This window comes from Ambystoma mexicanum, chromosome 3q (genome assembly GCF_040938575.1).
Source record: "Ambystoma mexicanum isolate Mex_15411 chromosome 3q, UKY_AmexF1_1, whole genome shotgun sequence".
Taxonomy (NCBI): domain Eukaryota; kingdom Metazoa; phylum Chordata; class Amphibia; order Caudata; family Ambystomatidae; genus Ambystoma; species Ambystoma mexicanum.
Window position 1 is genome coordinate 274,498,435 of NC_090926.1, and position 27,437 is coordinate 274,525,871.

At 49.6% G+C, this 27,437-nt stretch overlaps 1 protein-coding gene across 2 annotated transcripts in view; it reads left to right on the forward strand.

The window, feature by feature from the left end:
- SMARCC2 (SWI/SNF related BAF chromatin remodeling complex subunit C2) overlaps positions 1–27,437 on the forward strand; it is a 2,756,167-nt gene that overhangs the window by 254,278 nt on the left and 2,474,452 nt on the right. For both annotated transcript variants that reach the window (XM_069653753.1, XM_069653754.1), the window contains exon 3: positions 21,264–21,349. In XM_069653753.1, the coding sequence (XP_069509854.1) occupies positions 21,264–21,349 (86 nt within the window). The remainder of the gene's footprint in view (positions 1–21,263; positions 21,350–27,437) is intronic.

Sequence of the window (27,437 nt, forward strand, 5' to 3'; positions counted from 1 at the left end):
GGCCTGGTACACCCAGGAGGGTGACCTCAAGCAGCGTTAGAGTACGTCAACTGCACATCCGGAATGAGGCTCGTTAGAGCAAGAACAGACCCTTCGCAGGATACAGTGTTCAGAGGTTGCTGTGGAGGGTTGGGTCCTTTAGCAGCAAGAGGCATGCTGGAAGACTCCCCCAACGAGACCACTCCACCGTTCCCCTCCCCGCTCCTCCCCTGGGCATCGATCAGTACCAAAAGTAGTTTTTTAATGACAGCTAGTTCGGAGAGCACCTGTGCGCAAGGGCAACTTCCGACCGTATGCACCTCCTTGGGTGTTGGACCAGAGGATGGATGAATGCCGTGGGTGATGGACTTGAGCGCCCTAAATGGTGGTAAATTAAGGGAGGAACTGGACCCTAAGGTCAATGCAGGTTGGTTCTCACTCCAGGAACTGCAGATGGAACTGGGAGGGTGATTGTCTTCGGTTGCTCTGACAGTTTCTATGTTCATTGGGTCCAGGGTAGCAGCAACGGTGATTCGGGGGGGACAGTCAAGAACAGAACCCAAGAAGGAAGGGAGATCAAGGGGCAAGCATGGACTTGCAAGGTGCGGGCTGAGCGGGGTGGTAACTGGTACAACAGGTGCCAGGGATGCTGATGGAAGAACTAACACATCATGAGCCCCCTCTATGCAAGTCCCAGGAGCATTAGCCAGCAGCAAAGCATCTGGATTCCCAGTTTCGGCGAGCAAAGTCTCCTTGCAGGCAATGGTTTTGTATTCCAGACTTGGGGGACTGACATTGCAGCTCAGTGCTGGGAAGCTAGCAAGATTGCTGCAGCCCCCCCCCCCACATTGTGATCCTGGGGTGGATGCTTTCATACCCTCCACAGTGTGGATGGGCCCTCGGAGGTCCAGGTCAATGTCCAGGTCAATGTCAGGGCATGAAGATGTGAGGGTCTTTGCTTTGGCTGTTACTCCCTGTTGGCATCTTCTTTTGACAGCCAGGAGCTTTCGCGCTGTAGTATGTTTGGAAGGGTTGGTGGCGGACTCGCACTCGGAACAGTTCAGGAGTGGGGGCGGGGTGGATGGCAAAAAGCTGTCTGTTTTCCTGGCCGGTTTCCTTGGTACGGCACGGCCCTTAAAGGACCTCAAGGATTTTAAAAGGGACATAACGGAGGCCCCCCGCAGCTGGCCTGAGGAAGCTGGGCTGATTTGCTGAGTGTGGACCCCAACAAACTTCTCAAGCTCAACCCCTTGTAGGAGACAATCACGAACAGTCAAAAGGTGTGTAACACTTGTCGGCACTTACTTTTCTTGCCGCCCCGTCCGACAGCCCACACAGCCCTCACTGAGAATGCCTCTCTCTGCGGCCGCCGAACACCTGCGGCGACAAACACCGCGCCCTTGCCCCGCCGCGGGCTTCACCGCTGCGGGGCTAGCGGCCGCGGGATATATCCAAGGGGGCGTGGCCACAGCAACAGGAAGTCCCTCCGGGGACCAGAAATGCGCCAAACACCACGCCCTTGACCCGCCGCGGGCTTCACCGCTGCGGGGCTAGCGGCCGCGGGATATATTCAAGGGGGCGTGGCCACAGCAACAGGAAGTCCCTCCGGGGACCAGAAATGCGCCAAACACCGCGCCCTTGTCCTAAACAGTAAGGACACAAGAATACAGTTCACACATGAATACTCTCGTGAATGAACTTTCTGGATGTACAAATCAGAATAACCGACACAGGATACCAAACCACCATCTTTCGAAAGCCTACAGATAGGATCAATCTACTCCAACGACTCAGCTTTCATCAACCGCGCCTCATCAAAAATGTACCATACAGCCAGATGCTTCGCGTAAAAAGACTAGTGAGTGACCCTGCAGAGTACGAAAAAAAGAAGTCAAAGAAATGGGTAAGAAAATTCTGAACCGTGGATACAAGAAAGAATAAGTGACAGCAGCAGAAATACGCATAGCAACTCAGAAAAGGGAAGATCTATTGAGAACCAAAACCAAGAAGGAAGATGAACCCCCCTTAGTATTCGTATCCAAGTACTCAAGACAGAGTAATCACATCAAAAGTATCATTAAAAAACACTGGAATACAGTCACCTGCGACCATCGTGTAGAACATTTATTCAAAGAGGTCCCAACATTTGCTTATCAACAAAGTCAGAATTTGAAAGATAAACTTGTAAAGACCGACCAGCACAAAAGAAGAAAGCTACCAAGAGGATAGGTACTTTTCCTTGCCTAAATTGTAGCAATTGTGGCTACATCATGAAAGGCGATTCTTTGAAACATCCGTATACAGGAGATAATATAAAACTAAAAAGCTTTGGAACATGTGACTCCCAGAACGTGATATATAACATAAAATGTCCCTGTGGCTTGCATTATGTTGGACAAACTGTAAGAACGGCCAAGACAAGATGGAACGAACACAGATCTTGTATACGTAACAACAAAACAACTTCGGCTGTGGCAAGACATTGGCATGACAAAAAACATAACTTGGCACAGATTCGATTTGCTATCCTAGAAATAGTTGAAAAGAGAGATCCACATGAAAACTTTCAGAAAACAATGGATCAACGAGAAACTTTCTGGATAGATCGTTTGAGTTTGCTGATCCCTAAAGGAATGAACGAAGAGATTAACTACATGTGTTTTTTGTAATTAAACATTCATGACTGCGTATGAACTCCCACAACAGCCATCGTAGTGGCCAACCAGGTCTGGAGTCTAGACATTAACATATGAAACGGACGCAATTTGACACTTGGAGTGATATTTGTTTCTAATTTCATAATATCATGTATTACATTGTCTAAAATATTGTTAGGGTGAAGGTTTTCCGCTTGTCCTTCCAGATGAAAAACCATACGTGAGGTTTTAATTTAAACGCTACAGTCCTATTGTTTTACATTCACACTGGTGCCTGCTTTAATTAAGACCTACCGTTTGAAACCCACAAATGAGGAACCTAAATACTTCACATAGTATGTTAATTAGCTTTGTAGAAAACCTGCAAGCATTAGCCAGTAGAGGTAGCAATACATAGTTACCTGCAATAATGATAAATTTAGAACAGTACAAAATATACAAGACCGATTACACTTATAACATGCATTCACACTACTATGTACATGCATTCACAGTAATAGTCCGAAAGCAATGTCAATCACACGAGAAAGGCGCTGACAGCTTGGTAACACACAGCGTTTCAGGAGTTGCCATGGAGACATCCCCGCCCCAGGGTAATCACCCGGGGGTGGGGCGCGAGGCGTACGTTCTCTGGCATTCCTGTCGGACCTCGGCGCCTCGACTCCGTCTCCAAGGCAATGTTTAAATAGAACTAAGAGATGTGCGCATGCATGTCTCTCTGCAGTAGGCAGAACAACGCCGGAATTGAAGATAGATGTCGGAGAACATCCGCCGCTTTGATCATTAAAGACATGTTAGAACGGTTGTCTAAATAGCCTGTTTCTTTCACAGAGACAAGTTTTACGTATGCGTTTCACCACGCATTTGCAACACACGTGGCTGGAGCCGTGAGGGTTGCAAAAAGAAAAGCCTTTTGGGGCTTGCCAGATTTGCATGAAAGTGATCAGGTAGGACACTCTTCTGTCCTTATACTAGGCACATAGAATCTTGTAGCGCTGATACTAAATGAAAATTCTGTTTCGAGGGGATTGGGTCCTCCGACGTATTCCATATCTATGACATGTAATCACCACAGCTGTGCTGCTTCGGAAACTTTTTTCGGCGTCTGCGTCCTGCGTCGATGACATCGATGCGCCGTCGTCGAGGACCTCCTCCGACGTCATCTGATGTGATAAGTAGGACGCACGACGCCCGTAGCCTCAGTTCCGTTTTTTCTGCGAACGTGTTGCTTTGTGATTCTCGGTTCACGCCTCGACTCTTTAGAGTTCTGTTCTTCTCGGTTCTTCGAACCTGTTCGTTTTGTGAAAATCCTTCGTGTGAAGATGTCTTCTACTTCGTCTTCGGCCCCGCGTCCGGGTTTCAAGAAGTGCGGGGAGTGTGGGTCCAAGATGTCGGTGACGGACTTGCACGACGCCTGCCTCTGGTGCCTCGGGGAGGCCCACAACACGGATGACTGTATCGACTACCAGTCGCTCACGTCCAAAGCCTTACGCGAACGTAAGAAGAAGTTGTCGGTAGGTCGGGTGTCCAAGCCCAGGAAGTCGAAGTCTGCGGGGCTTTCGACGGATGATTCGAGGGGTGACTCTCCGCGTCATCGTCGGAAGTCTCGTGGGTCTCCTTCTAGGAGTCGGTCTCGCCACTCCTCAGCCTCTTCGAGGCATTCTCGGAAGCGCCAACACCGGTCGTCTTCTAGGTCCTCTTCGGAGGACTCTGCCCGGCACGTCGCTTACCCCACCAGCCGTGCGACGCCGGAGGAATGGGATTCCTTCGGGAAGAAAATGCTGGCGATTCTTGAGTCGCAGGGTACTAAGCCGTCCGCGCCCCCGAGTGGGGTCGGTCGTGAGAGGTCGAGAGACACCGCTCGCAAGAGTGGTCGGCACGAGTCACGGGAGAGGTCCCGTTCGGACAAGGAGACTCGTTCTCGACGTACCCGTTCCAGGTCCCGGTCCTCGACGCGTTCGAGACTGTGTGCACCTGTGAGGTCTTCGAGGAAGACATCGACGTCTGAGGCGTCGAGGGCGTCGACAGGCTTTCTCGAGGCTCCGAGGAAGTCGTCGAAGCCGTCGACGCTCAGGTCGTCGAGGGACACGCTCGGGGCTCCGGCCTCGAGGGCTGTGTCGACGCCGCCGATGCTGGAGGCGCTGCATCGGACGTCGACGCCGATTTCCTCGACGCCAATCCTCTCGGCGCCGATGCCGGTTCTCTCGACGCCGATTCGCTCGACGCCATCGACGCCTTTAGTGTCGGAGGTACCCCGTGGCACGGGAGAACCCCCTAGGAAGGCTCTGGTTAAGAGCAAGCACTCTCGGGTGCCTTCTTTTCGCCACCTGGACTATATTTCAGAGACGGATGAGGATTCTGATGGCCTGGTTCCTAGTCAGTTTCCAGATGAAATTGTCTCGGGCCATAGTCAGTTTGACGATTTGAGACAGTCACTGCATGATGCCAGTGGACTGGACACCTCTCCGGAGGTGGAGTTTTGTAGGCCTGAGCCTGGCTCTCATGCCGATTCATCGTACCGGCGCCTTATGGCTAGGGTTTCTGAGTACTTGGGATGGTCTGCTCCCCCAGGGGAGTTTGTGCAGGATGATCTGACGGACATCCTTGATGTTGGTCCCCCAACTGATCCTGTACTGCCTTTCCATATGGCTTTACAGAGAAGGGTGGCGGCGGCTTGGACTGCTCCGGAGAGTCTCCCGGCGGTAGGCAGATCCTTGTCGCGAAAATACCGTCCAGCCAGTAGCGACCCCTGCTACTTGACCAGGCACCCCACTCCGGAGAGTTTGGTGGTGCAGGCGGCCACGGCCCCGGCAAAGCAGGTGTTGTACCCTACCATCCCTCCTGATAGGGACGACAAACGTTTTGATGGCTGGGCGAAGAAAGTGTTTTCTTCTGGTGGTATGGCGCTTCAGGCGGCCATGTGATGCTGGAAATGCATCTGGGGGACAGGGCCTCTGAATCCTTGTCCTGTTTCTGTTTTTACCGTGTGTTCTGTCGTGTTTTCTGCCCAGGAGTCCATGTGGGACTCCTGGCAGTGCAGCTCTCTCTTTTGGTTTGGTGAACAGACCCATGGGATACCCTTATGGCACCCATGGGTAGGGGTACAACCCTGTGCCCCTAGTGTATGTTTTTGGGCACCTGTGGGTGGCCCACAGAGCAGGGTATGGGCTGGTGGCAGCTCCATGCTGAATTTGACAGGTGCTCTGGGTGTCCTCCATTTTGGGATACCCAGGCCCTGCCATTGGGATCAGTTGATTCCTGATAGAAAAGAAGATGGCCCCTGTGGCCTCTTGCTTTCTATGGCCTGTTATCTTGTTTTCCCAAAGTCCTGGGAAGCCCTGTCTCTGTCCCTTCCCCCTGACTGGCTGTTGGGTGGAAGTTCCATGTATGGTATTGTTGTGAAGGCCCAGCTAGACTGACTGGAGCCTTCCCAGTGTCTGTATGTTGTGGGTACCTCCTGTGGGTGGGACCTGGGTGAATGGAGTGTGTGACCAATATACACTTCTTGTTGTGGTTGTCTGGTTTCTGGCATGAGAGACAAAGACTGAGACAGCCCTGCCCGAAACTGGCCTGAATGCAGTGTGTAGTGTTGAATGGCTGGGTACTTGTCCCAATCCACATTTCTTGTTGTGAGTGTCTGGAAGGGAGGAGTGTGGCCTGAATGCACTGTGTGCCTGATTGGCTGACTGACTGCATGAATGCCCTGCAGTATGATTGGCTGCTGAGTGTGTGCCAGCAGCGTGGATGAGAGAGAGGATAGTATATCTGGGGACCTCTCACCACTGGAAAAGTGTTCAGAAGGGACCTTTGGTTGAGAAGCGACCATTGTGCTCCTGAAGCAGCCAGGGAGCTGAGTCTCCACTCTACGAGTAAATGGAACTGCTGATCCTCGACGTCCAGCTGGAAGAAGAAGACTTGCTGTGGCATTTGCTTCGACCGATATGAAGGCTGACGAGATCGTCGAGGGCTGACCCGAGAGAGGACCTGGTAAGGCGCCCTCTTCCCGTGCTCCGAGGGACCATCGAGCACCGCTCCATCTTCGCCGAAGCGCCCTGGAAGACAGACCCTTGAAAGGCTGTCGACCTGAGACGGGACCGCCGAGGAGATCGAAGTGAAGCACCCGGACATCGACGCCGTCGAAGTCCATTGCCGTCGACCAGGGTTCGCAGGTTTGTGTAACCGCTGGAGGCACGTCGAAGTTGTGTTGCCCAGCCGTGGGAACCAATTGACGCCGTGCCGCCGACGACCGGAGCCGTCCGCTCCTTTGCCTAAGACTATTTAATCGAAGGACTCTCTCGACCGCTTCGTCGACCTCTTATCCTGCCGGAGAAAGTCGAGGACGACCAACGCGCCGAGGAGAAACCTGCCGGTGGGTTTCCCGCCACCCGACGACCTCAAAGACTCGGACGACTCGACGCCCTTGCTGGGCTCCCGTCTCTACAATCTTTGCGGTCCAGAACTATTGTCATCGAGGTGCCCCGCACACCTCCGCCTTGCAGGACCCCGACGCCGACGAGCACCGCTCGGACGAAGCTGCCGCCTCTTCGACATCGTTCTACTTTGTTTGTCGACGGACGTTCGACGCCCCGTGCCTCCCGCTTGAAGGGGAATGCATTCAAGAAGGGCCGTCGATTCCCCGTCGCCGAACAGCGAGTTCCTCGACATTTGTCGACGCCTCTTCGAGGAGCTCGACTCCACCAGGTACATTGGGGGGGTAAAAACATTATAGGAGAGAATAAGACTTGCAGAGCAATATATGGACTGGACTGGTACTATATCTTTCTTTACAGGTTGCCCAGGTGGGGGGATCTCCACACAGAACTGTGCCTAGTGGTAGGGGTCAGTATTCTGCCTATTGCTCAACCATCTTATTTTCTCTCCTCTCTATTGCTGGTTTCACTCTATTGGTCTGTGTGATATTGTACAGTATTGTTCATGCACTTCAATGAGATCTAGGGTGGTACCACTTTAGGATTGTAAATATTTGTCATTGTAGATTTTGCCAGAGTACAAAGTGAGTTATCATGATAAATGTACATAACCTTAACTTTTGATTATATAAAGACTGTGTTCTAACCAATACAGAGTGTGGATATTCCTTTGTGGGGGCTTGGGGGATACACTGTACTTAAGAACCAGCCTGCATCACCTCCTGAGAAGCTAGGCCTTGATTGCTCGACCATTGCTACCGAATAGAGAATCTTGGCTGGGGTCTCCTGTGCCTCTCCTCCACCATATAGGGAGCGGAAGTACAGACACCCCCCACCGGTCGTTGAGGCCCGTCTCTCACACTGGTGTCAAGCGGTGGGATGCTTATGGTTTTAAGAATCAGTGTATAACCGTGCCACTTACAAAGGATATTTGCCCTTTATTGAATTAAGGTTTAGTTGTGTACAAGGTAACTGCATTACAAACAATGGAGTCTATTGCGAATGGCAAATTAACTCGGATGAGCTTGGAGGCTCTCCAGAGTGCTTGTGAAGCTAGGGAGTTAGACTTTGTGGATAAGTCTAGGGCTGAGCTGATAGCTGCCCTGGTGGACTACCAGACTGATAGTGAAACTCTTGATGAGGGGGGGAATGCAACCAATGAGGACTCTGCCCCTGGGGTTTCAGCTGAATCTGTTTCTGGGAATGCCGCCATTCCTGCTGCCTCTGTTCCAAACTCCAGCAATTCCTTAGAGCTTGAGTTATTAAGGATGAAATTGGCATTTGAATACCGCAAGTTGGAAATAGATGCTGAGCTTAAGAAAGAGGAGTTGGCTCAACAAGTTGCACTCAAAAATAAGGACCTTGAACTCAAGAGCCAGGACACTGAATGTCAGAGGATCCAGCTAGAGAAAGCTAGAGTGGAGACTTCAGCTAGATCCAGTGAGAGTGTCAGGTCCCCAGCCACCAAGTTTATGAAAGATTTGGTTAGTGTATTTGTGGAGGGTTCGGATATCCTCCAATGGTTGAAGCGTTTGAAATGGCTTGTGAGATTCATGATGTGGATAAAAGAGATTGGGCGAAGTGTTTGTTAAGCAGAGTGCCTCAAACTGGGTATGACTGTATTCTGAAGCTGAGTGTGGAAGAAAGGGGTCAGTACGAGTGTATGAAGTCTGCTTTGATTGCCAAGTTCGGCAAGACACCTACCCAATACCTTAGAAGGTTCAGGGATTTTAAGAAAAAGGAGAATATGTCTTGGGTTGACTGGGTGAGTGCTGCGCACATGAACATGATGGGGTGGATCGATGGATACAAGGTTAAGACTTTTGTTGAATTGTCCCACCTCTTGTTTTTTGAGCCTTTCTCTTAAGCCTGTTCACCAGAGCTGCGTCAGTATGTGGCTGACCAGAACATTTTGGACCCCTTTAAGCTGGCTAGGTTGGCTGACAAGTGGGTCTCCCACCGGGTGTCCCCTAAGGACTCCAGTGGGAAGGACAAGGACAAAGAGAAGGGGGCCTCTCAGAAAGCTGAGGAGTCCCCCAAGCAGTCAGTCGGGTAAACCAAAACCTTCCTCTCCTAAGATCCAAAAATCTAGTGGGGATAAGTCATCTGGGGGTGGGAATAAGAGTAGTGGTCCACCTGCTGCAAAGCAGGCTCCCAGTGGTTCCAGTACCGTACCCCGCACTCCTGGCGCTTGTTGGGACTGTGGGGCTCTGGATCACAAAAGGGGTGACCCCAAGTGTAAAGGTAAGGCACTTGGAGTACAGGCTGTCAGCCTGACCTACCCTTACCCCGTGTCTGAGGTGGAGGCCACTGTCCTCCCCTCCCCTGCCGGTATCACATTTGGTGCTCCGGTGGAGATTTCCTTAGTGTCCCTTGGGGCCTGGGACCAGTACGCGGAAGTACTGGCGACTATCCCACAGAACACCCGTAGATTTTTGAGAAGTGTCCTCTTGAATGGCCAGCCTTCTACTGGTTTGAGAGACACTGGGGCAAGCATGACAGTGGTGGACAGGACCCTGCTCAGGCCAGAGGACTATGAAGGTGCTCCTCTGCAAACCACCAGGTTAGCTGGTGGGCCTCCCAAATTATCACCTGTAGCCTTAGTCACACTCATGATTGGCGACAAGACAGCGAAGCTTCCTGTCCTGGTTCAGGACAATGTCCCTGCTAACATTTTGTTAGGGAATGATCTAGTAGAGTTGGGGTTGATCTCGGATGGTCTTCCCATGACTGCTGCTGCCGTCACTAGATCACAGGTGACACCGGGTCTGGCTGTGGGTCAGATACCCGAGCCAAAGGCGAGGCCTAAGGCAAGAAGGAGGAAGACCAAGAAGGCCACCTCTGTGGAGGGAGCGCCTTCTCTTCCTGCTGCACCCATTGGGATCCATGCTCCGAACGGGCTGGGTCCAGTGGAAAACCCAAACTCAACTCCTTTGGGAGAAGAGGCAGAAGACTCTCCTGTGGGAGAGGTTCTCAACCCGGAGGATCATCCCGACCTTCAATGCTTGTTAGCTGAAGGGGGACCCTCCCGGGCAGACTTCTGTAGGGGACAGAGGGAGTGCCACTCTCTCGAGGGTCTGAGGAAGCAGGCCCTGTCCCAGGCACAAGGAGAAGTGCCTAGGAACTTCCGGATTTATTGGGAGGGTGAGCTCCTTGTTAGTGAGCCCACTAAGCCTGAACCTGGTGCCCGCAAGAGGTTGGTGGTACCCCAGGTTTACAGGCCCTTCCTACTGCAGTTGGCGCATGAGGTTCCCTTGGCTGGTCATCTTGGGACCAAGAAGACTAAGCAGAGGCTCTCTGCCCACTTCTACTGGCCACGGATGGGAGTAGAGGTGGAGTCCCACTGCAGGACCTGCCCAACTTGTCAGTTGTCGGGCAAGACTGGAGGCAGTGTCATTGCCCCACTGCAGCCGTTGCCAGTGGTTGGCACCCCTTTTGAGAGGGTGGGCATCGACATCGTCGGTCCCCTTGACCCTCCCACTTCAGGTGGACATCGGTTCATCCTGGTCTTGGTAGATCATGCCACCAGGTACCCTGAGGCGATACCCCTTCGGACTGTTACTGCCAAGGTGGTTGCCCGGGCTCTCCTGGGTATTTTCACCCGTGTTGGATTCCCCAAGGAGGTTGTCTCTGACAGAGGATCCAACTTCATGTCTAGTTACATGAAAACCATGTGGAAAGAGTGCGGGGTAACCTACAAGTTCTCCACCTCTTACCACCCCCAGACCAATGGTCTGGTTGAGAGATTTAATAAAACTCTCAAGGGCATGCTAGGGGCTTTGGAAGAACCCCTAAGGAGGAAATGGGATCTCCTCCTGCCATGCCTGCTGTTTGCTTACAGAGAGGTACCTCAAGAGGGTGTTGGTTTCAGCCCCTTTGAGTTACTCTTTGGACATCCCGTGAGGGGGCCCCTCGCCTTGATCAGAGAAGGCTTGGAAGCCACCCCTCCAGGTCCCGCCAAGCAAGTGGGGGACTATGTGTTAGGCCTCAGACGGAGGATGACACAGATGATGGGCCAGGCAACAGCAAATCTCAAGGCCAGCCAGGAATTGAATAAGTACTGGCATGACCTTAAAGCCTCGCAAGTGGATTGGACTCCGGGACAGGAAATCCTTGTGATGGAGCCTACCAAGCCTAGAGCTTTGGCAGACAAGTGGACTGGACCCTTCAGGATCATCTCCAAGATGGGCGAAGTCAATTATCTGGTTGACATGGGAGCCCCTGGGGTAGCCCCTCAGCTATTCCATGTCAACAGGCTCAAGCCTTTCCACAGGCGAGCGGAAGTCTCATGTCTCTTGCTAGCTTCTGGGCAAGAAGAGGATGAGAGTGAGCCCCTTCCTGATTTGCTGCATAGCAACCCTCAGGATGGCTCAGTGGAGGGAGTACATCTCTCTCCAGATTTGACAACAGAGCAACAGAGGGCCTGTAGGGCTTTGCTCCAACAGTACGCCTCTCTGTTTTCACTGAAGCCAGGCCTTACACCGTGGTGTAAGCACGAAATTGACACTGGTGACAGTGTGCCTGTCAAAAGCAGGTGCTACCGTATGTCAGATACCGTTAAGAACCACATCCAGGCTGAGGTCGCCAAGATGTTGGATCTGGGTGTTATTGAACCCTCAACCAGTCCCTGGTCCAGTCCAGTGGTCCTTGTCCCCAAGGCAAGTTCCCAGGCGGGTACCAAGGATTGGAGGTTCTGTGTGGACTACCGAGGGGTCAATGCCGTCGCCAAGACTGACGCGCACCCATTGCCCAGGGCTGATGAGCTCGTGGACACCATCGGTGCTGCCAAGTTTGTGAGCACCTTTGACCTCACTTCAGGCTATTGGCAAATAGCTCTGACGGACCATGCCAAGGAGAAGACGGCATTCTCAACACCTGAGGGACTCTACCAGTTTAGGGTCATGCCTTTTGGGTTGAAGAATGCCCCTGCCACCTTCCAGAGATTGGTCAATCATGCACTCAGTGGGCTGGAAGCCTTTTGTGTGGCTTACTTAGACGACATTGCCGTCTACAGTTCCACCTGGGAAGAGCATCTGACACATCTGGATAGGGTGTTGCAGGCTTGAAAAGGGCTAACCTCACTATCAAGGCCACCAAGTGCCAGATAGCTCAGGGGAAAGTTACCTATCTTGGTCATGAGGTAGGAGGGGGTCAAATCCAACCTCTCTCCAGTAAAGTACAGGATGTACAGAACTGGGAGACTCCCACTACTCAAACCCAGGTGAGAGCCTTTTTGGGCCTCACTGGGTACTATCGCAATTTCATGGCAGACTATGGAACCATAGCTGCACCTCTGACAGCTCTAACGTCACCCAAGCAGCCTAGGAAGGTTACTTGGACCGAAGACTGTCAGAGGGCCTTTGATGGCTTGAAAGAAAGTCTGTGTAGGGCACCTGTGTTGAGTGTGCCTGACTACAGCCGACCCTTTATCGTCCAGACGGATGCCTGCGACACCGGAATTGGAGCTGTCTTGTCCCAGTTAGATGACAAAGGGAGAGAACACCCTATCATATTCATCAGTAGACAACTCAAGGGTAGAGAACTTAGGTGGGCTACTGTTGAAAAGGAGTGTTTTAGTATAGTTTGGAGCCTTAGGCGTTTTAGGCCCTACCTTACGGGGTCTACCTTCAAGGTCCAAACAGATCATAAGCCCCTGAAGTGGCTTATGCAGATGAAGGGTGAGAACCCGAAATTGCTCAGGTGGTCCATTAGCCTGCAAGGGCTAGACTTCACCATAGAGCACAGACCAGGGAAGAGTCACGATAATGCAGATGGCCTTTCCAGAAGGTATGTTGACCGTCTGGATGAGGGTGTCTATCCCGTGGGAGATTAGACACCCTCCACCTCAGTCTGGGGCGGGGGCGACTGTGATGCTGGAAATGCATCTGGGGGACAGGGCCTCTGAATCCTTGTCCTGTTTCTGTTTTTGCCGTGTGTTCTGTCGTGTTTTCTGCCCAGGAGTCCATGTGGGACTCCTGGCAGTGCAGCTCTCTCTTTTGGTTTGGTGAACAGACCCATGGGATACCCTTATGGCACCCATGGGTAGGGGTACAACCCTGTGCCCCTAGTGTATGTTTTTGGGCACCTGTGGGTGGCCCACAGAGCAGGGTATGGGCTGGTGGCAGCTCCATGCTGAATTTGACAGGTGCTCTGGGTGTCCTCCATTTTGGGATACCCAGGCCCTGCCATTGGGATCAGTTGATTCCTGATAGAAAACAAGATGGCCCCTGTGGCCTCTTGCTTTCTATGGCCTGTTATCTTGTTTTCCCAAAGTCCTGGGAAGCCCTGTCTCTGTCCCTTCCCCCTGACTGGCTGTTGGGTGGAAGTTCCATGTATGGTATTGTTGTGAAGGCCCAGCTAGACTGACTGGAGCCTTCCCAGTGTCTGTATGTTGTGGGTACCTCCTGTGGGTGGGACCTGGGTGAATGGAGTGTGTGACCAATATACACTTCTTGTTGTGGTTGTCTGGTTTCTGGCATGAGAGACAAAGACTGAGACAGCCCTGCCCGAAACTGGCCTGAATGCAGTGTGTAGTGTTGAATGGCTGGGTACTTGTCCCAATCCACATTTCTTGTTGTGAGTGTCTGGAAGGGAGGAGTGTGGCATGAATGCACTGTGTGCCTGATTGGCTGACTGACTGCATGAATGCCCTGCAGTATGATTGGCTGCTGAGTGTGTGCCAGCAGCGTGGATGAGAGAGAGGATTGTATATCTGGGGACCTCTCACCACTGGAAAAGTGTTCAGAAGGGACCTTTGGTTGAGAAGCGACCATTGTGCTCCTGAAGCAGCCAGGGAGCTGAGTCTCCACTCTACGAGTAACTGGAACTGCTGATCCTCGACGTCCAGCTGGAAGAAGAAGACTTGCTGTGGCATTTGCTTCGACCGATCTGAAGGCTGACGAGATCGTCGAGGGCTGACCCGAGAGAGGACCTGGTAAGGCGCCCTCTTCCCGTGCTCCGAGGGACCATCGAGCACCGCTCCATCTTCGCCGAAGCGCCCTGGAAGACAGACCCTCGAAAGGCTGTCGACCCGAGACGGGACCGCCGAGGAGATCGAAGTGAAGCACCCGGACATCGACGCCGTCGAAGTCCATTGCCGTCGACCAGGGTTCGCAGGTTTGTGTAACCGCTGGAGGCCCGTCGAAGTTGTGTTGCCCAGCCGTGGGAACCACTTGACGCCGTGCCGCCGACGACCGGAGCCGTCCGCTCCTTTGCCTAAGAATATTCAATCGAAGGACTCTCTCGACCGCTTCGTCGACCTCTTATCCTGCCGGAGAAAGTCGAGGACGACCAACGCGCCGAGGAGAAACCTGCCGGTGGGTTTCCCGCCACCCGACGACCTCAAAGACTCGGACGACTCGACGCCCTTGCTGGGCTCCCGTCTCTACAATCTTTGCGGTCCAGAACTATTGTCATCGAGGTGCCCCGCACACCTCCGCCTTGCAGGACGCCGACGCCCCGACGCCGACGAGCACCGCTCGGACGAAGCTGCCGCCTCTTCGACATCGTTCTACTTTGTTTGTCGACGGACGTTCGACGCCCCGTGCCTCCCGCTTGAAGGGGAAGGCATTCAAGAAGGGCCGTCGATTCCCCGTCGCCGAACAGCGAGTTCCTCGACATTTGTCGACGCCTCTTCGAGGAGCTCGACTCCACCAGGTGCATTGGGGGGGTAAAAACATTATAGGAGAGAATAAGACTTGCAGAGCAATATATGGACTGGCCTGGTACTATATCTTTCTTTACAGGTTGCCCAGGTGGGGGGGGATCTCCACACAGAACTGTGCCTAGTGGTAGGGGTCAGTATTCTGCCTATTGCTCAACCATCTTATTTTCTCTCCTCTCTCTATTGCTGGTTTCACTCTATTGGTCTGTGTGATATTGTACAGTATTGTTCATGCACTTCAATGAGATCTAGGGTGGTACCACTTTAGGATTGTAAATATTTGTCATTGTAGATTTTGCCAGAGTACAAAGTGAGTTATCATGATAAATGTACATAACCTTAACTTTTGATTATATAAAGACTGTGTTCTAACCAATACAGAGTGTGGATATTCCTTTGTGGGGGCTTGGGGGATACACTGTACTTAAGAACCAGCCTGCATCACCTCCTGAGAAGCTAGGCCTTGATTGCTCGACCATTGCTACCGAATAGAGAATCTTGGCTGGGGTCTCCTGTGCCTCTCCTCCACCATATAGGGAGCGGAAGTACAGACACCCCCCACCGGTCGTTGAGGCCCGTCTCTCACAGGCCAACTCCATTTGTGCCTTGTCTCGTTCCACACACACTCTGTGGAACTGTGTTGCGTTAGCGGCTGAACATATTCCCGAAGGGGACGAACGGGATGGTTTCCTTGCTATGGTCCAGGATGGTAAGGATGCCATGTGTGTGTCTGTTCAGTCGGGTTTGGACTTAGCTGAATGCGTCCGTAGGTCCATGGCGGCGAGCACCATGATACGCAGGTTTGCGTGGTTGCGGAAGTCGGGGTTTGCTCCTGATGTGCAGTCTCGGCTCCTCAACATGCCCTTTGACGGTGAACACCGTTTTGGCAGCAAGGCTGACGAGAGCCTTGAGAGGTTGCAGACCTCGAAAGCTGCAGCGAAGTCATTGGGCGCTGCAGTTCGCCAACCTCTGCCTTTTCGTCCTAGGGGACAGCAGTGGAGGGGTGGTTCCTTTCGCTATTACTCGTCCTTCAGTAAAGCAAGAGGAGCTGGCAGTCAAAGAGGCCAACGCAGGGGTACCAGAGGTGGACGACAGGGTACCCGTGGTGCCAAGGCCGCTTGGGCAGTTGCCTCTTTGCCCTCAGGTAACGCCGCGACCGCTCCCACTCAGTCATGAGGCCATGTCCCATGGTTCGCCGGTTGTGGGAAGGCTGGCGCAGCATCTTGTAGAGTGGCAAGCCATTACTTCAGATGTGTGGGTTCTGGAGATCATAACCCACGGCTACTGTCTTCCCTTTCGGCACAGGCCTCGCGACAATCCACCGGGGAACCTCTCTTTGCAGAGTCCGGATCCGCTCCTTGCACAGGAAATTCAAGCCCTGCTGGAGAAAGGCGCCATAGAACTGGTGCCTGTAGCGAAGAGGAACAAGGGATGGTATTCCCCTTATTTTTTGATTTCGAAGAAAGACGGGGGATTGAGACCCATCATGGACTTGCGCGGTTTGAACAAACTCCTCAGGAAGGACAAGTTCAAGATGGTTACTCTCTCTCAAGTCCTCCAGGCCCTTCAGCTTCAGGACTGGTTGGTGTCACTCGACCTCAAGGATGCTTACTTCCATGTGCCGATCCATCCCAAGCACAAGAAGTACCTGAGGTTCGCGTTTGGCGACTCTTTCGGGTCCTGCCGTTCGGATTGACCTCCGCCCCGAGGGTTTTCACCAAGCTCATGGTGGTGGTGGCAGCGCATCTCAGGCAAGGGGGGATTCACGTCTACCCCTACCTGGACGATTGGTTGATCAGGGGGAGCTCTCCCGAGCAAGTCCTGGATCATCTGTCCGTCACCTGCCACTCCCTTCACAGGCTGGGCTTCTCCCTCAATTTAAAGAAGTCCCATTTGACACCAACACAGCGGCTCCAGTACATTGGAGCAGTGCTCGACACTTCCCTGGGGCAGTGTTTTCCTCCCCAGGTGAGGGCTCTTCACATTCAGCAGATGGTGCACAAGTTTCAGCTTGCCCAGACGCTCCCAGCGTTCGAGTTCTTGAGGTTGCTCGGCCTCATGGCATCCTGCATTCTTCTGGTGCCAGAGGCTCGCCTGCGGATGAGATCTTTGCAGTGGGCGCTCAAGACACAATGGTCGCAGTCCTCCGGCAGGATGTCGGACCTGGTTCAGGTGCCGCCCTCGGTCGCCCGGGACCTTCTGTGGTGGGCCGTCGAAGGCAACTTGATGAAGGGGGCTCCATTTTGGCTTCCCTGGCCGGAGGTGACGATCGTGACGGGTGCATCCCTCACGGTTTGGGGAGCTCATGCCAACGAGCTGACAGTCAGCGGTCGTTGGTCTCCGTCGGAGTTCAGACTCCATATCAATCTGTTGGAGCTGAGGGCCGTCAGGCTAGCCCTGAAGGCTTTTCTGCCGACTGTGCGAGGAAAGAGTGCCTGATCCTGACGGACAACACAGTGGCCATGCACTACCTCAATAAAAAGGGGGGGGGCAGGGTCACTTCCTCTGTGCAGGGAGGCGATGCAGCTCGAGTTCTGGGCCATCCAGCAGAAAGTTTCGATCTCGGCAGTTCATCTGGCCGGAGACGAAAACGTGACGGCGGACGCTCTGAGCAGGCAGAGCACGATCTCTCACGAGTGGGAGTTGGCTCAGGAGATTCTCCTGGAGATCTTCGTCCTTTGGGGGACCCCTCAAGTGGATCTCTTCGCCTCCAGTGTCAACCGGAAGTGCGAAAGGTTTTGCTCGCGGGAATTTCCTCCAAAAGGAGCCTTAGGAGACGCGTTCGTGGTGGAGTGGTCGTTCCCGCTGCTGTACGCGTTTCCTCCAGTCCCCGTCATCCCGCAAGTGCTGCGGAGGTTACGGAAGTTCGGTTCCTGGATGATCCTCATTGCTCCGGCGTGGGCTCTGAGGACGTGGTACCCGGACCTTCTCGACTTGTCCATCTGCCCTCCGCGTCGTCTTCCCTACCGAGACGATCTGCTCTCACGGGAGAGGGGTCAGGTTCTCCATCCAGAGGTCAGATCCCTCAACCTTCACGCTTGGCTTCTGAAAGGTTGAGGTATAAGGATTGGGACCTCCCGGAAGATGTGATGGAGGTGTTGCTTTCGGCCCGAAGGCCAGCAACAAAGTCTCTGTACCGTTGCCGTTGGCGTAAGTTCTGCGACTGGTGCCGAGTTCAGAATGTGGATCCTTTTGCATGTGACATCCCCATGGTTCTGTCCATTTTACTTTCTTCGGCCCACAGGGGCTTGCAAGTGGGTACCATTAAAGGTTACCTGGCGGCGCTGTCCATCTTTAAGCGCTCGTCTGAAGAGTGTTCTTACTTTAAAATCCCTTTAATTTCACAGTTTCTGAAAGGGCTCACTAATGTGTTCCCTCCGTCACCGTTCCTGGTGCCCGGTTGGGATTTAAACCTTGTTCTTAAGTTTCTTATGGGTGCTCCGTTTGAGCCTTTACATTCTTGCCCTTTGAGGCTGTTAACTCTGAAAACTGTGTTTTTGGTTGCGGTTACTTCCGCTCGCAGAGTGAGTGAGTTACAGGCACTTTCAGTTAAGCCACCCTTCACTGTATTTCACAAGGACAGGGTTGTCCTTAGAGTTCGTCCTTCTTTTCTTCCGAAGGTAGTGACGGAATTTCATTTGGCCCAGAAGGTTGTTATTCCGGCATTCTATCCTCCTCCGCATCCTGGTAAGGAAGAGGAGAGGCTCCATAGGCTTGATCCTAGGAGAGCTTTAAGCTTTTATGTTTCACGTATGTCCCGGGTCAGAGTGGACGATCAACTCTTTATTGGTTACGCTGGAAAGCGTTTAGGGCAAGCTGTGACGAAACAGACTTTGTCTCGCTGGATTATTTTGGCCATCTCAGAGTGCTACCGCTTGGCGGGTAAGGACCCACCGGCTGGCTTGCAGGCCCATTCTACCAGGGGTATGGCTGCATCTACTGCACTGCAGAGGGGTGTTCCTATTCGCAACATCTGTGATGCAGCCACCTGGGCTTCAATACATACATTTGTACGTTACTATTCCCTCGATTCCATCCGAGCACAGGATCTGGCCTTTGGCAAGGCGGTCCTTTGCTCTGCTATTTGATTGGCTATTCTAAATTTTGATTCTAAATTCTTTCCCTCCTCCTTGCCCTGGTACTGCTTTGGGAGTCTGTCATAGATATGGAATACGTCGGAGGACCCAATCCCCTCGAAGAACAAGTTACTTTCTTACCTGGTAACGTTCTTTCGATGGGATGGTCCGACGACGTATTCCATATCGCTCCCGCCCTGCCTTCCCCGCTGCAGAATTTCTTTGCGATTGCAGCTTACGTTCCGCAAGGCTTTGTGTCTGACTGGCAGTTGGCTAGTGTCACACGTTCTGGGGGAAAAAACTACAACTGAGGCTACGGGCGTCGTGCGTCCTACTTATCACATCGGATGACGTCGGACGTCGGAGGAGGTCCTCGACGACGGCGCATCGACGTCATCGACGCAGGACGCAGACGCCAAAAAAAGTTTCCGAAGCAGCACAGCTGTGGTGATTACATGTCATAGATATGGAATACGTTGTCGGACCATCCCATCGAAAGAACGTTACCAGGTAAGAAAGTAACTTGTTCTTTTAATTTATTTTTTCTGGCGTACCAATTGAATATTCGTGGGACAAACAAAATGGTATGTGTGAATTTGATTATGTATTGTATATAAATTATTCAATGAACTTGTATTAACATATGTATGACTGTAACTTGATGATGTAATCAAGAGCCTATATACAGCCCTGATGAAGGTTTACACCGAAATGCATTGGATAATGTATATTGATCGCAAAATATGATTGCCCAACAGATCACATTCAGAATAAATTTAATTATAAAAACAGGAATGTGAATAAAACATTCCTGGCCAAAATTGCATGCATCTAACTGATGCTTTGATTTGAAGCTTTGATTTGAATTTATGAGAACGTTGGATTTAAATATTTTGGGAATTTGCAGCCCTCTCTAAGGGCCAACTGAGAAGCGCCAGTTATAATAAGGCAAAGTTGCCTTGTTTTCTTTTGCATGTGGTTTATGGAGGTCCTTGTGCTATAGGACCAGTTGAAACTGGCAGCTCCAGGTCAAAAAATTAACTTAGAGAAGCAGACATTGAATAGAAGCGAGTAAACATTGTGGTGCCCACCTCTCCGGTATTTCGTTTAGCTTTAAGAGAAGCAACAGAATACACTGGCGTGATGGTTGGGGGACTGAGAATACAACTTTCCAATTTTCTGATGGCATGCTACTGTTGGTATTTTACCCTACCTCAGGCACCCCAGTAATCTTGAATATCCTGGAAAACGTTGACAGATCCTGGGGCTCTATATATCAAGCAAACCGAGATGACTAAACTTGCCTTTGAGTGGATCTCCTGGGGCTTGCGATTAAGGGAATCCCACTTTGAACATTGCTTCGAGAATTACCTTGACTGATGATTTGCTCCCCTACTACCACTATAAAAGTAGCCTACCATTAACATCCATCCAGCTTTAGGTTTGTCTGATGCTAAACATCCTGTTTTCAGTTGCTTAACCTGTTACGTATGTATAGATGTTGCATTGTTGACTGATAATAAAATGTATTAAAAAATAAGAAAAAAAGACTAGGAAAGCAATGCAGTTTGGCAGGGACATGTTGTTGATTTAGGTGTGCAGTGGCTTTCCCTTCAACCAGCCCACCATCACTTTTTATGAAGAAGAGAATGGTGCAAGATTGGCTTGTCTCAATGCTACCCATGGAGATGGTAGTTGAGTAAGGTGGTCTGGGGAGTTGGATGGTTTGATTAAAGGATGAGGTTATTGGGAGTTTGGGTTGTGGCATTGGTATATCGTGGTGTGGCCCGTGGCTCTTGCAGGTGGAACGGGTTTGTGGTTTTAAGTGGATGTGTGTGTAGGTGCAGCGTTTTGGCATCATGGCTTGATGGGTGAGGTGAATGATTGAGCTGGATGGATAGCAGTGGTGCACAAAGTCATCTGAGGAGTATGGTAGGTGGAAAGAACAGTTGGGATGGTGGTGGTTGAAGAATAAGTGCGTTGTTTGACATTTGGTGAGGAGTGATGTGTGTGGTCTGGTGGATAAAATGGACATGCAGCTAAAATGATTTGAGGCAAACGTGAGTCATGGCAAAGGGTATGCAAGGATATTGGACGGTATGGACAAGAGATTAGTAATGAGGGGATAGGAAGTTATTTACGTGGTGCAGTCCGACTGATTGAGATGGTAGATATGGTGATTCGTGCTACAGGTAGGAATTGCATGTGGGGTGGGGTGTCTTGTGGGTGTGTTACTTGGATGACTCATTGGGTGAAAAGAGATATTACGGGGGAAGCTTAGGAGTGGTGGCAACCATCTGAAGTGGTGAGTGTAATGAGTTTGGGTATGACTTTGGATGTTAGGAGTGAAAAGTAGGTAAGATTAGTGAGTGGTGGAGGAAGTGGTGTGAGGGTGGATACTCGCAGTATGGGAGGGGTCTGTCTCTGCCCAGTTGACCCTCTCTCTCCTGTTTTACAGATTAAATGTTTCCTGGATTTTAAATCGGGTGGGGCTCTGTGCCACATTCTTGCTGCTGCATATAAATTCAAGAGTGACCAAGGATGGTGAGTTCCTCCCTCCATTTCTCCCCCACTGCATTCACTTCACTCAGTTATAACCGCACTCAAGTTCATGAACATGCTTTTCTGATGTGCTCCTTCCTTCCTTCAGCCTCCTTATTCTGGATATGCAGCTCTTCTCTATCCTAGCCACACCTGAAGTCACAGACTGGATTTTGACCTCCATCTGTAATATGCTACAAAATTCTGTCTAGTTGATAACTCTAGGATACCTAGACGTGAATGAAATAACTTTGCATTACTAGCTTTCTTTCAAATATGTTACCTGATGGTGTCCTGAAAGCCTAATTTGTACCTATGTCACTATTCTAATGTACATTGTACACATATATATGTTTGATTCCTTCTTGTGATTAACCTCCAAGGACCTCACAGTGATTGGTGGCTGCCCTAGGAGCTAGGTAATGGTGCAAAGGGTTTCCCTACTTTTGATTTGTTGTTCACTTGTTAGGCGCTTATATAGAAGCAAATACTGTTTCAAAGCACCGTCAGGGCAACAGGGAGGGGACAGGGGAGGATAGACAAAGTAATTACAGCATACATAATTAAATACAACAAAGAAGAAGAGACAATGGGGAGGGGAAGCCAAACTTACTATGCCTTGTGAGTGTTCAGCATGTACAAGTACATGGGGGGGGGAAGGGGTATGGGATAGGTGCTGTGGTGCTCATGGATAGCAGCAGGAGATGTGCTATGAAGAAAGGTAAGCACAACCTCCAGTGGTGGACAGTGAGCCGAGGCAAATGCAGGGGATAGACAGCAGCTGGGATGAAAGATGTGGGCGGTCAGGGCCCCAAGGATACATAAGGGCCCTGCACACCAGTCAAGCTACTGTGCAATTAGCAGGGGAGAGACGGAGTGAAGGAAGAGGTAAAGAGGAAGGTCTTTAGGCTTTTCCGGAACTTAAGGAGGTCCTACTAAAGACGAAGAGGGAGGGTGAGGTTGTTCCAAAGAAGGGAGCCCGCTGAGGAAAGAGACTGACCACCTGCTCTCTGTTTCACAAACCGCTTCACATGCAAGGAGTTGGTGCCAGAGGAATGCAGGTGTCTATAGGGGGAGTATTTGGCCATAGAGAGCTGCAGATAGAGTGGTCCCTGGCCCCAGACAGCCTTGACGACTTTATAGGGCAAGAGAGATGCTGCCCCTGAGCTTGAGGCCAAGGATAAGTCTTGCTGCCCTATTTTGTATTAGACGGAGAGGTCTCAGAGTGGACGAAGGTAGATTGAGGAGACTTTTGCAATAGTCCAATCTAGAGAGAGCCCGGGTGACGTTGAGTCTCTGGGGAAGGTGAGGAGAGGTAGAATTCCTTTCAGAAGGAAAAGCTGAAAGTGGGACTTCTTGGCAATAACCTGAGTATGAGGGAGGAAGGAGAGAGAGGATTCGAAGATGATTCCAAGGTTTCTGGCTTCCGAAGAGGGAGCACAGTGAGCAAAGTGACCGAACACCTGTTTGTAACCCACATTTTTTTTTCTTTACCCATCTACTCTTGTATTATTAATGCCCTGCATATATAGATGTTACAGAAGAAAAGCTATTGACATGGATAAGAATGCAGTTTCAGGGATAGTATTTTTCAGGAAGAAATGTTAATGAAAGAAGAATGAGGTAGAATTGCAACATAATTTCAGACATCACGATACAGAAACGTGCGGAGCACCAACACACACAGATCCTCCGGATAGATTCATATTTACTAAGCAGGAAGGGTCCCCATGGGAGGCCCCAAACCTCCCTGAATAAACAAAAAGAATTGTCCGTTTGCTCAGATGATATTTTATACGTGGGAAGTTAGTCGTGCCTCAAATCCACATCATGACAGTCTTCATTCTGCAATGCAGACCTCCAACATACCTGTCAAACAGAAGTTTACAGTGCAAGGATTGCAAGTGTTGACACCTGCCATCCTTAATCTGAAAATAAAGCACGACGCAAAGCTCTCCAGTGCTCTACATTGGCAAATGTGGGATATGGAATGTCCTAAATATGACATTGATTTGTAGTGCATTACATTACAAGACTTAAGATGTTGTGCTTTGTTGCATTCTATTTGTATAGAACAACCTCACATCGCTATAAAACTGAACTCACAGAATCCTGTCAGCATGACTGATTAGGTTCTGACTTCTACCTTCTCTATCCATAATTAACTTGTGGTGACTAATTGTCAAGATGAAGTAAAGAATGTAACAGGCTTCCAACTTCTTTCCTGCAATTGCTCCAGAGACAAATCATGACAAGGGATGCTGTTCTTCAGTCTCCACCCAGACAGTGAGTGAATGCCAGAACACAGCAAAACAAATTGAGAGAATTGAATATTTATGCTGAGAATGGAGTTGTTCGGTCTGATTTGTAAAGAGGTCATTTGCCTATTCTACAGGGACTTTGCTTTTACAGATTGTGTTTTCCGCGTAGTGATAGAAAGGTTTAAGTAGCTGTCTTGTAAGACTTGGTAATGGTAACTGCACCAAAAGATAAGATGGGAGTACTTAATCCAACAGTTCCAGCAGCACCTAACAAAAGGGAACAGCGACTGCTTCCTGCGTCTGGGAACCAACAATGGCATAAAAAAGAAAGATGTACACTCCCGGAAAGCTAGGGCTTAAACATTTTATTATTCAATCCATTAAAAATTCAAGTGTCATGTAACCGCCATAACCGTGTTCTCGCCGGCTGCCTAACCACAGAACAGGGCTTTCTTGAGGCATCCTCATTCTATTGGATACTCCTCATTCCATTTAACCAGATAAATCCCAGAACATTTAAAATAATATACATTGAGTAAGAACGGACATAATACATGCATTAATGCGCAATCATTTACATTGTTTTTCACATTCCCCAATGTCCAGATATAAAGCTGTCGACGCATAATATGCAAATGCACATTATGTACAGAAATAGGTGTGTAGTGAGTGTGTGTGTGTATATTTATATATATATATTTTCCAAAAGACTGACTTGCCGCCAGGCGTTGAGGAGCACTCTCCTTCATGCAGTACTTGAACAATTAAGACAACACCAGCATAACTTCTTTAACCTCTTTATTAGTTAAAAACTTGGCTCCAGAACATCCAGCCGTCTTTCATCTCGGCCTTTCCCAAAGAAAGTTGACGCGATCCAAGATCAGTGGAATGACCAAGCTGATAGGTTGTGGCAGCTGTTTACGGACAATCATAAGTCTGTTATAATTGCATTATTTTATTTTATCAAGCCAATCTTTGTAATCCTGGGGAAATTGTTTATATTTGGAAATTAAAGGATGCAACAGTTGTGAGGGTCTAGTTGTTGTGTAATTAGTTCTTATGGTTATTGGTGCTATGTGGTTATTATGGGTTGTGGAAATGGCACACAATGGACTAATGTTTATAACAGACTTCTTGTATTGTATGAATATTCATCAATTGTGTACTTATTTGTTTTTTAATGTAATATTTTAACAACTGGATTAATAACGATATGACTATGCATTATGGAGTGATAATGTGTAAGGTTTTGTAAACCATATCACATAATAAAAAATAAAAAGAAAGTGTGTCACAGGTCCGCCTCCCTCCCACCCCCCACTACCCCCGAATGGATCTTTTGGGAAAGATTCATTAGAAAATGAAAAGGTTATTAAGAAAGCAAAACAAGTATTGATGTGATATTAACGAAAACCATAACACCAAATCACATCAAAAGTGATTCAATATTTTTAGTATTTTTTTTTTAATTTCATTTGATTGAGTTTGTAAAACATATAAAGTTGCATACAGGCGTCATTTGGAACATGTCCTAACCCATTATCATGTTTCCTCTCTTTTTCCTACCAAACGCATTACAGCCTTAACTTAACTTCAACTTCTCCTTCCACCCTCTCTCCCGCCCCTCCCGAACACAATTTCTTCATTTTGTCCACATATTGCTTGAGTTTATCTTAGCGTCGTATGAGGTCCACGTTCCTTGTCACCATAATACATAGTCCAGACCAATCGGTCACAAGGCTGATAGCCACCTCTCTTCCACAACTCCCAGGTGCACACATTTTGTGGAGCGAACAATATTACAGTGAGTGAAAGCAGATTTGTCATTCCCTCTACATCGACCCTCGAGTAGAGTTAGGTATGTACTCATTCACAAAGTCATTCCACATCATATCGTTTTGAGCCGCTTTCCCGTGAAGGGCGGCGGTAATTCTTTCCATCGTGCAGATGTTTGTGGCAACACAGACCCATTCTCTCTTGCTCGGGACCAGATTCGCTTTCCATTTAATTACCAAGCTGGCTCGTGCGGCCACAATTCCATTCATTCTCCTCGTTTCACCATCACATTCTTCCATGGCAAACAGTATCAGAAGAAGTGTAAGCTCACGGGAAATCCTGCCTACCTGCTTGATCCAGCCAAGGACCTCATTCCAATACACTTGAACACGAGGACAGTTCCACCACATGTGCCAATAAGTGGCCCTTTCCCCACATTGATGTCAGCACAAAGGGCTTGTAGTCTGAAATATTTTCGACAATCTGTAAGGGTCGTATGACCACCTATGCAATAACTTAATGGCGTGTAGTTTGTACTGAGCTGCTATAGTTACCTGAAAAGTACATTTGCATATCCTTCGCTACACTTCCTCGTCTATTTCCCTACCTAGATCCTGTTCAGGCCAATAACATAAGAGGCAGTGTGTGAACGTGTATCAAAAGGAGTAGCCACCACAACAGAGAAAATGAAAAAACAGATATAGCAAGAGTAATTACATGAGGGAGGAAGAGGAGTTATATCGACAGATACAGCAAGATATAGGAGGGAAACTACAACAATAGAAAGCACAGATGGGAAAGACAGAGTGACAGAGCAACAGACCACAAAACATGGCATCGCAACACTTAAGGGCGAGAGGCAGATCAGAAATTGAGAGACTGGGGAAAGCAAGTAGCAAAGGGAAGGGGAAATGGAGCAATAACATGGAGTTGCTATCAATCAGGTAGTGCCAAGCGGCAACAGTAGGCCAGAGAAGAAGAGAAGTGATGCTGGTAGAGTGGGGGACCTGATTTATGATGCAACTAGCTGGCATATCTAGTAGTTCTTAACAGAGTTTTGGTGTCCATGTATAATGAAGATGAAACTGGGTAGAATGCACCTACAAGTTCTTTGTCACTAATGTTTTCAAACACAGTTTTAATTTTATGCACAAATTGGATAGTTGTCAGACACTTTTTACTCTCTTGCGAAGGAGGAAACTCATTTTTACTCTTGAAATTGGATTTACTCTCCAATTCTTAAACGTGGGGGTAAGATACTCTCATGCTAAAATCCTATCTGGAGCACTAGGAGAAGTTAAACATCACTACGTTAAGAACCTCAGTTTATCATCCTCAAACAGATGGATTGGTAACGATTTAATAAGACTCTGAAGACCATTCTAAGAAAGTGTGTTGATGAAGGCGGGAAAGACTGGGATTGCATGATTCCATGCGCCTTGTTTGTTGTAAGAAAAACCCCTGGATCATCTACCGGATTTTCACCCTTTGAGCTATTGTATGGCAGAGAGCCAAGAGATGTCTTGGACATGCTCAGGGAAACTTGGGAAGAGATGGAGGAGACCCCACTAGCACTGTCTCAAGCCACAAATCTGTTACGAGAACACATGAAGCTAGTCAGATATTTTAGTCCATACCGACATGGAGAAAGCTCAAAGCCAACAGAAGCTTTCATATGATAAGTAAATCTAAGAGGGTCAAAATGTTCTGGTTCTCTTGCCAACTTCAGAGAATAAAGTAATCTCGAAGTGGCATGGACCTTATGAGGTATTGGAGCAGGTAGGAACATGCAACTACAGAATAGCCCAACCAGGTAGGTGCCAAAAGACTCATATCTATCACATCAACTTTCTAAAAGAGTGGAAAGGAAATCTAGAGCCCTCCCACACTCCACCGGGGAAAGTAGTTCATTTAAAGTCTTATAGACTCCCAGAGGCAAGGAAAAAGATAATTATTGTCAAAGTGGAGAGTATGCTCTGGGGTAATGTCCTTGAGCCTTCTTCAAGTCCTTGGTCATCTACCATTGTGCTGGTGACCAAACCAAACTAGACCAA